This window comes from Hemibagrus wyckioides, linkage group LG01 (assembly GCF_019097595.1).
Source record: "Hemibagrus wyckioides isolate EC202008001 linkage group LG01, SWU_Hwy_1.0, whole genome shotgun sequence".
NCBI lineage: Eukaryota > Metazoa > Chordata > Actinopteri > Siluriformes > Bagridae > Hemibagrus > Hemibagrus wyckioides.
In genome coordinates this window covers 20,005,880-20,016,268 of record NC_080710.1, presented here as the reverse complement: position 1 = coordinate 20,016,268, position 10,389 = coordinate 20,005,880, and the positions used below count along the sequence as shown (strand labels likewise).

At 39.8% G+C, this 10,389-nt stretch overlaps 1 protein-coding gene across 1 annotated transcript; it reads left to right on the top strand.

The window, feature by feature from the left end:
* The first annotated feature begins 4,988 nt into the window (after positions 1-4,988).
* On the top strand, positions 4,989-8,031 carry pou3f1 (POU class 3 homeobox 1). Its single transcript, XM_058399864.1, has one exon. The coding sequence runs from the start codon at positions 5,021-5,023 to the stop codon at positions 6,134-6,136; it is 1,116 nt and encodes a 371-aa protein (XP_058255847.1). The 5' UTR covers positions 4,989-5,020; the 3' UTR covers positions 6,137-8,031.
* Positions 8,032-10,389: the final 2,358 nt, after the last annotated feature.

The window sequence follows — 10,389 nt, the reverse complement described above, 5'->3', positions numbered from 1 at the left end:
AAAGTAATAGAATTTAAAATATAGAGCTTACAGCATTTTACAGGATTAAAATAAAACATGCATTGTTTTGTTTGTGGGTCTGACCTAAAAGTTTTCCTGATAATAAAATGTATATGAAACAATTTGAAAATATTTGATGCTACAGTTTCCTCTTGAATTTAAGTATATCTCAGTAGAGATCAAAATAAGTTAGTCTCTGTAGTATCAGTCCTTTCAACATATTCAGGAAAACTACATTATTGCAATGGGAAAAATAATAGGGATTTGTGATCAGCTATTGAAGTAATAGACAGAGGAAAGCCCCAATGTATTCAGGTGCATGCGTCCAACCCCTTCAGCCCACTAGCTGTTTACTTCTCTATCAGCTGCTTACTAAGAGCTGGGCCACCATCCATATTCAGGGAGCACAAATTCCACTGCTTATCGCGCCAGCCTCCTCCAAAAGCTCCCTGTCTTCCCCTCTGCACATACATACATACATAAACACATCTTCATGGAAGTCGGTGGCAAGTGCACACCCAGGAGGGGCATCAGGATAAAGATCACCTTGAATTCAAAGTAGAGGATTGAGGCCTCAGTGGACAGAGTGCCAGCCACGCAGGTTAAAACACCAAACAAAGTGTGTGTGTCTGTCTGTCTGCCTGTCTGTCTGTTAGTCTTTCAGTATGTACAGTATGTGTGGCTGCATCTGTGGCCACGCTGAGAGTTTTATCAGCAGGTCTATGGTCTTCCTTGGCATATTACATTATACTTAGGCTAAGGCATATTTATTGTCAAAGGTGTGAAAGTCCAAGCCGAACTTTTGTATGGAACAGAAATGATTCCTACTTATATTTTTTCAAATCTGTAATCATTGAAAAAAAAGTTTTCAATTCTCTTTCCATAGAGAAGTAGCAATAACATTTAAATTTGGGTGGAAGGCTTGTATATGAATTGTATATTAAATGAAAATATATTTCATTGTGAAGCAATAAACTGTGTAAAATGATATAGTTATCTCCGACGTTTCTCACATTCATGTTCAAACCTACTCTACATAGCTGAGAGGAAGAGCACCTCTACTGTTTAGTTAGTATGGAACTAAGGGAACTGTCTGTCTCTCGGTAGGTCTCTCTCTCTCTCTCTCTCTCGACTAATTGCGTGTCGGTGCGCGTATATTCATGTCGGCGTCTTCAGAGCCCCGCCTAATTAGCCCAAAGATAAGTGGAGAGATGGAGAAAGATAGCGTACACCTTTTTTTTACCGTAAAGAGGAAACGTTCCCCTCGCGTTTCCCTCGGGAGTCTGGCGCAATGGCCTGAGTTTGTTAGCCAAAAGGGAGGGGGGAGGGGGAGGGGGGTAGAGAGAGAGAGACAGAGAGAGAGAGGAGAGGAGAGACGTACCTGAGTTGCACTCTGTAAACGGGAAGCGCGGCGCCCATTAGCCACGTCTGTCAAAACAAATGTCTAAATGGATGAGTGGAAAAGGGAGACTTGGCGGTTGAAGTTATGTGAGGCGAATATATAATTAAAACACTTTAGGTTTGCGTCTATCGTAATGTTTTATTAATGAATAGGAATTGTAAGCGTTGGGAAAAAAAAAAGAAACAGGGCAACTCTCAGTGAGAGGACATGTTTAAGTCTCTCACGTCAAGCTACAGTATAGTGTTATTATCCCACACGGAGGTTTGTTTTATTTCTCTTTTTTCCGTGCTTTTTTAACTTGTTTACGATGTTACAGTAACATTAAACAACCAAGTGCACACTAAAATGACAAATAAATACAATAGTTGGGCAAACTAAATTATTAAGTACATTTAGATGATCTGAAACTTCGGATATTAGTAATCTGAAGTGTTACTTTTACAATTCAGTGCAAGAGAGCAACATAAACACGACTGAAAAGAATTATTTCATACAAACTGATCACCGGATGTGTTATAAAGTTGTCTTTTATAACATTTTTATTTTCATTTTCTCAAGTAATGACTCGGAGTTATGTAATACTTCATTTACGCATGAGTTTAACAATAGTTAATTTAACGCATATAAACAATGATTTTTTTTTAAAAGTGCTATAAACATAATAGAAGCAAAATATTATCTATGTCATTTACATTTTTAAGGTTCTATGTTATACATGTCAAAACTATTAAAAGCTTAAAGGGTGATTGAAAAATGCACGGTTTCTTTAGATAGAAAGGAAACTTTTGTCTTTTCATAAATTCAGGACTTGTTTGAGAAACTGATTGTAATTCTAGTCAGGATATGGAAGAGTGTTAATAGTTTTGATTAAATCACGTGATTGCAGGGGCGTGGCATATTGAGAAAATCAGAGCAACGTGGAGAATAATGATGTAATAAAAACAATTAAGTCGTTATTATTACTATAAGGCAAATTAGTGTACAAATGAAGACTAAAGCTGCCAATTCGAAAATATTGGAAATCTGTATTGCTGTTTAAATTTGTATGCACGTTTTAAGTATAAAAATAAAAACCTGGTCTAAAAAATGTGCAGTTAGATTAGCCATACATAAGTCTAACCTCTTAAACTTCGCCTAACTGCTGCAGCCAAATTTAGCGCATCCACTATGCTCAAAGAGCACAGTTGTTCCCTACTGTCTTATAGAAATCGTACAGAACAGGGCCTATTCTTTGCCTTTTTCCTGTAACGCAAATCACTCATCAGACACATCAGTGCAGTCCTTTCAGCAGCCTCTCCATGGCAACCTCGCGCGTCCAGGGAAAAATGCCCCCCGCGCCACACAAGGCCGTATTATCGGCGAGCATCTGCGTGCTTTTTTAGCCAGCGGGGGAACTACAAGAGTCGGTCTGTGCCTCTGCTTTGCCTCGACTCCCCGAACAGCGATCACCGTGCTTTTTATAGACTCTCAAATGAGCAGGAGCGGACAGTAAAGCATGCTCATTAAGTGCGTCCCGGAAAGAGAGCTTTGAGGCTCACGATAAACTCTGTATCACACCATCCATGACGTCTCCGTCATCTCCTCAGCTCTGTTTGATATAGTCCATATTCATTCAGAGTATGTCACAGACTTATATTATGACAAGACCAAATTGATATCCTATAACAGAGTGGTAAGCGAAGTTGATTTGGAATGAAATATTGGTCTGTTTGAACAGAATATAATATAAATGAACAAAATAACAGTAGTTAGATTTGAGAAGAGGCACAGCGCATGATATAAATGACATGTAAGGATTCATGTTAGGATTAGGATTTATAACGGCCTACATGAATAGATATCAAACTCATGCAGTATTATGTAAAATTAGCTGAATACAGTTAAGCAGAATATTTATAAACCAAACTGCTATAGGATTGTCAAGCAAAAGAAGAATATACACCGATAAAAGGGTGCCTTCTTCCTCTCTATAATATTTCATAAACACACTTAAGGCCAAATGTTTAATATAAATACCCTGTATGCGAGGCTACATCTTTCTTATGATGCCACTGAGATAAATAAATAAAGTATGAGTGGACATAACCCCGCCTTTGAAAGAGTGGTGAGGAGCACCTGTGACCCTAAACACACACGCGCACACACACACACACACACACACAGTCAGAAAGGACACACTGAAAGGAAAAGTGAAAACTTACCACTGCGATGCATTTTTGCTTTCATGTCGAGTTTTCCTAAATATTACGTTGCATTTCTATTCAAAACCCTGTGGAAATAGCCCACTGAACACAAGACAAATGCACAAATGCGACCGTTAGCAAAAATACATTACAATAAATAATTAAAATAGGACTGATACCCAAAAAAATCTTCAGCAACAGCTCCGGATGCAGAAGGAGTGTGTGTTCCTGATTGCGGAGTTTTAGACGACTGAAACAGGAGAGATGTAAGATTTGTTTAAAGCCCCGCATTTCCATTTAAGAACGTGATTGTGTTTGCAAAGATCCCTTTCAATCTTCACAATCTCCCCCTCTCTACCCCTCAGCGTCTCAGAGGCTGCTTTGCAATTCATAGAATTGGTAATTTGCTATTGGGACAAAACGTGAAGAGAAAAGTAATCAGATCAGCCGGGAAAGCGGTGCGAAAAGAAGCCAGGGGAAAAACGCAAGATTTCTTGGAGTTACTGTTTGTTTTGGGGTACATGGAAAGAAGCCGCATAGAAATAACTGTAGCACGGGTAACATTCGCTAGTTTTACACATTACGAAACAGATGAGGATGAGAAAGAAAAATAAAAAAAGATTCTCATGAAATGCATACATTTATTCTGTACAATACTGTGCAAAGTAACAATGTGCATGAAATGTCATCAGAATTATTCTAGATATGGGGAAATAACACTGGAGACACTACATGGGGATATCTTAAAATCTTAAAGAAAAAATCCAATTTGTGGTATTTTGGTAAACTTGAGAGCGAGTGTACATTTACTGAGGTTCAGTCAATCATTTCTTCTTCGTTTGACCCTTATATAAATAATAAGTGCTTTTCATAGATACTGTATCCTATTATTGTACTCAACATAAAACACTTATGTCAATACCGTCAAGTGATTTACACGGATCATTTGAAGGATTGTTGGAATACTTTAGAATACTAATGCTTTTAAAAGGAGAGCAGAGCTACAGTTACTAACAGTACTAATTTAAGTCGGTAAGGGGGGGCATTCTTCCCCCGTACTAAAGAGTGCGGAACTCCCCCACGTGGTCATTTGCAAAACAACCCACCAGCCAGTGATTTCCTACGGCTTTGCTGCTCGCTGTCTTGACTAGTGGGGAAAAGGAGAAGAAAGGGATTTCAAAAGAGCGAGAGAAAGCATTGTGAAAGCCGCCAATTGCGAGTAACTGGGATCGCGGCGGGAGACAGCCAACCAAGCAGCCCGCGCGAGGGGAAAACACGAAGCGTCAGTAGAGCTCGAGGCGGCCAGCAGCCAATACACGCGCAGGGGAGGCGTGTCCGCGCGCTGCTCCAGCGCCTCCCCGCGTGGGCTGTCGCGCTCGCGCTCTAAAAAGCTCTCTCACCTCCGGAGCGCGCGTCAGTTTTCGGAGTCGGAGCCATGGCGACGACAGCTCAGTATATCCCGCGGAATAATTCGTTGCCTTCCAACCCTCTCATGCACCCGGACTCGGACCGGATGCACCAGGGCACGACCTATCGAGAAGTGCAGAAGATGATGCACCACGAGTATCTTCAAGGGCTTGCGGCGTCCAACGCGGGCCACCCGATGAGCCTGACGCACCACCAGTGGCTGCCCACATCCGGAGCAGACTGGAGCAGCGGGACGCACCTCGGCCAGCAGCCTGAGCACAAGGCCAGCGTGCCAGCTAGCCGAGAGGAGCTGACCAGTGGGTACCACAGGTCGCATTTGGTGCACCAGGCTGCACAGAACGGCCACCACGGCTCGTGGGCTCCGAGCAGCACCACGCACCACCTGTCTCCACTGTCGCCCGCTTCTGGGGGCCACCAGTCACTGGTCTACTCTCAGACGGGCTATGCAATGCTGAGCCCGCAACCATCGCTGCATCATGGCATGCGCGAGCCGCTGCACGATGATGCCGGTGGACATGAACATCAGCTCGAATCGCCGCAGCAGCCGTTCGGGCATCACCAGGACCACTCAGACGAGGACGCGCCCAGCTCCGACGACCTTGAGCAGTTCGCCAAGCAGTTTAAGCAGCGGCGCATCAAACTTGGCTTCACGCAAGCGGACGTGGGGCTTGCGCTCGGCACGCTCTACGGCAACGTGTTCTCTCAGACCACAATCTGCAGGTTCGAGGCGCTGCAGCTTAGTTTCAAGAACATGTGCAAACTTAAGCCGCTCCTCAACAAATGGCTAGAGGAGACAGACTCGAACACAGGAAGCCCGACAAACTTGGACAAGATCGCGGCACAGGGCCGCAAGCGCAAGAAGAGGACCTCGATCGAAGTCGGGGTGAAAGGGGCGCTGGAGAACCACTTCCTGAAGTGCCCCAAGCCGTCGGCGCACGAGATCAGCACGTTGGCCGGCACGCTGCAGCTGGAGAAAGAGGTCGTGCGCGTGTGGTTTTGCAACAGGAGACAGAAAGAGAAAAGAATGACCCCGGTGGGGGTCGCGCATCCAAGCATGGAGGACGTTTACTCACAGGCGGAGACCCCTCCGCTTCACCACACGCTACAAAGTCCCGTCCAGTGACTGTCCTCTTGAGTGAAGCTCTTATTTCAACAGAAACAAAACAAAGAACATCGATAGAGAAAAAAAGGGACTAGGGATTTCACAGTATTTAATTTTTTGCATTTGTTATCCAGAGTGACAATGCACGCAGCAAAGTTGGGTGAAAAAGTGTTTCTGGCCGCAGACCGGAGACTGTGGCGGAACAACAGTAGACGGGACGCAAATGATAAGGGGGAACAAAACGCATGAATGACTGCAGAGTCAAATTGATGTGCATTTTAGAGAAAAACCGTTTTCACTAAAAACGTATTGATTTGAAGGCGTTCTGGTGGAGAAAAATAATAATTCGATTATTTCAGCGCTGCTCAAAAGGAGCCATATGCCACAAAAGAGATGTTTTTTTCTCGTCGCTGTCACAGGCTTAATCTGAGGTGGTGGTTGTCTGATCTGTTGTCAACAAAGGACACAGTCACGTTTTCTACATTATAACAATTAACAGATACACTGTTACGGTATAGTTGTCAGATCATTTTGTGATGTTTACTTGATTTGGGATGTTTTAACCTTTTACGTTTCAATGTTGTGTTTGTTTTTACTGTTTCTGACCATTTTGGACTTTTCGTGTATTTTTCGAGTAACGACAACCCAAACATTTTGTCAAAGCCACTGAGCCATAATTTGGAGATGTATCTTGTTTACAAATGTCCTATATATTAGCACCTGATTTCTTCTAAACTGTAAGAAAAAACATGGTACTGTCAATTAGCCTACATGGTTTGAAAACAAACGAGTTTGTCATTTTGCGTTGAACTTTTCCCCCTTCTTTGTTATAAGCACTTATTCTTGCGTTAACATGCTCGCAATTATTTATAATTTTCATGATAACTAAAGCGTCATAGTTTTTGATGGGATGTACAACGAGATGTTTTCTTGTTTACAGTTTCCGTAACTCATCCAAATGACGGAGTTATCAAGAATTGACAGTGTGTTTTTTTTTTCCGAGACAAGCTAAAGCAGTTATCGAAAGTGAGTGGGCGAAAATGGAAATAAAAGTAGTATCTCAGGTAAATTTCAGCGCCCGTATATTGTGCTGTACTCCTTTACTTATGTCTTATTATCATCATCGGCCCAGTCTGGTCGCGCGTTCTGCTGTGCCCGTCTGAAACAGCCCAAGTCCGCATACTAGTGTACTAAGTAGTATGTTAAAATAGTATACAGCTATTTGGACGTACTATTTAGAACTGTAGTTTCTGGACGTAGCTGTGGTCGCTCGGATTTATTCCCTACTGGTCTGTAAACGAATAGAGGAAGACATTGTGCTGATGAAATTATCCGCTGTGGGATTATTTATTGTTTTCTGAGAGCAGGACATGAAAGAGGGATCCTGAATAAGTCGTGCGTTTCGTGTCGTTTCTCAAGGCATCTGTGAGAGAGCAGCTTGGAGCAGGTGTTCATTTTTTTTTTTTAATTATTATTATTTTTATTTTATTAATAATATTTTTTTTTGCAATTCTGTTATTTGAAATCGTGTGGGATATACAACTTTTCCAAAAAAAAAAGAAAAGATTTTAAATAAATAGTTGTCATTATTATTTCCAATATGTAAATATGTCCAATATGTAAACATATGTATTTGTTCTAAGTTTGTTTTGGATTTTTTTTTTCCTTTTTGTTCTTTCCGGGCAGTTTTGTACACTTACTAATTCCAAGAAGATATTTTAATATTTCGTTTATGGATTTGACCATTTATATATCTATATATTTATTTCTTAAAGTTGTTCGGAGCTTTCTGTTTGGCTCTGTTAATTATGTTGCAGTGAATTACAAATGTTTTTGTTTACTACATTGGTTGTATGTTGATTGCGAAATGTAGACTGCAAAGTCACGTTTATATTTATGTTATAGTAATATTTTATTACTTACATAAAACGTATATTCGAGAACTTGGCTTCTGTCTTTTTTAAAGAACCAATCTCCTTCTTCTGCATCACTGGCCTCATATTTTGCTTATTACAAAAATAACAATTAAAAACAAACAAAATATGGTCTAATAGATAACACATGCTCATGGTGCCGTTTAGCTTAATTCTCCTCACTATACTCTCCACCTGCTGTATTCTACTAACTTTATTCGTTCAAGTATTGTTTGGTCATTCTAATCTTTGCCTCACACCAATGCGCATCATATCAGCTCAGGAGCTATATAACTGATAAATACAACTGATCAATTCTGTAAACAAAAATAGGTCCTCCAACGTTTTACTCACTGTTTGTTTTTCAGACAGATTAAACTTAAAACCATAGCTCGTGACTGGAACTGCTTCTTACTGGTGGTTTTTTTTTTGTTGTTGTTGTTGAACAGTTCTGCATTTAAATGAATAATACAAAAACACGTAAAAAAAAAAAAATCAACACAGATTCTGCAAATTCACCAGTGTTACCACCAAAATCCCGAAGTGAGATTATTCAGATATACACTTCTTCATCTAATGTTGTAGACAATTAATTTGCAGAGCACAAAATCAGAGATGAATTTAAACATCACCACGTCCAACTTCATCTTCTAATTTTCCCGAAATGAGGAACATTGTACATAACGTACAGTGAAACAACCTGAACACGATTACAATTACAATTTACAATTGTTAAAACCTTTTCAAATTGTTACAAGATACCGACACATTTGGCCATATTCTGTACATCAGAAATGCATCAAAGCCTTTTAGGACATCTAAGGACCTTCTTTAGGTAATATTCATTTGTGTTTGAACTGAACATATGGCACTGCGACTTCCAGACCACGCTATTTTAATGCAAAGCGCATAAGTGTGACGGATGAAATGTGCTTTTAGCTGGACATATGGCCCTTCCGAATGTTTTTTATATATGTATATATATGTATATATATATATTTGAGCATAACCTATTCAATTCTGTTATTTCGTGTGTTTTAGAAATTTGGTTCTGTTAAGTTGCTGTAAGTCGCGATTGATGAAAAGTGGTGTTTACAGTGCGCTCCGCATGGGTCTAAAACTAATTTTTCCCCCCAACAAAAAAATACTTTTAGAAATTGTTAAGGTGTGGTTCATGGAGAGTCTTCTTTTAGGGGGGTAATTGTGAGGTTACTACAATTACACACATGAAATCACATGAAACCACAGACAGACAGATGAAATGTCATATCCGGGGGAAAGTGTGCAAGAAAAAATATTTAAGAAAAAGAATGAAAAAGGTGAGAAAAGGCAGATGAGTAAAACAAGAAGAAGAAGAAGATTAATTCGGTTTGTTGCTCATTATTGGAATTAATATCGCAATACAATACCGAAATTTTTCCACACATTTGAACAGCATGGGTCTAAATATCAAAGCATTTGATCTGTTGTTAAAATGTGATTAAAATATCATATATTTACAATATTTTTTGGGCAATTTTAACGCACCGAGATGTCTTACATTGGATTAAAACTCGTTCCACTAATTCAGTAAAACATTTCTCATATTGTCTGTGTAATTTACAATAAAAGAAATTTGCCTTGAAACTCGCAAAGCCTAAAGCCATGATAGACAATATGAATATGTGTTCTATATCATTGCGATATAAACCTTAATAGTGATGTTAATAAATGCTTTTAACTCTTCGGGTTTGGGGTTACAACTTTAATGATACGTTTAGCCAATTATTAGTCTGTTCTATCATATGATTATAAATATTAGTTCATTATGAGATAAACACGATCAATTTAAATTTAAAAAAAAAAAAAAAGAAAAAAGAAAAACTGTGAATTACTATAAATTTATTTCCATTTTAGGTCAGTCAAATATTCTGTCATACGACTCGGGCATCAGACGAGTCCCCACTCTCGTCAAGAGCTTGAGGAGAGGAATTGTGAGGCGAATGCGCCCCCTACCGGCCAAATGATTCAATGCTAATGTACCTAGAGATTGCACCTAGACCACAGTTTCCCAAAAGCATCGTAAATACGTCTTAACTGGCAAAGACAGTCTTCAATGTCATGCCATTGAACCACGATCGTTGTGCTGTGTTGCCTCTGGGAAACGCAGCTTAAGTTTGATTTGGTCAAAAAGGAAAAGTATCTATTTCTATCTAGTTCTCTCTCTCTCTCTCTCCTTTTCATTCAGGGGAGATAAATGATTAATTATTAACTGTTTATTGTACAGCATAATGTAATATTAATGTCCACAAAGACATACATTTACACCAGAATGATGTAAAGATTTGCAGGAAAATCTCTATACACACACTTGCACATTTA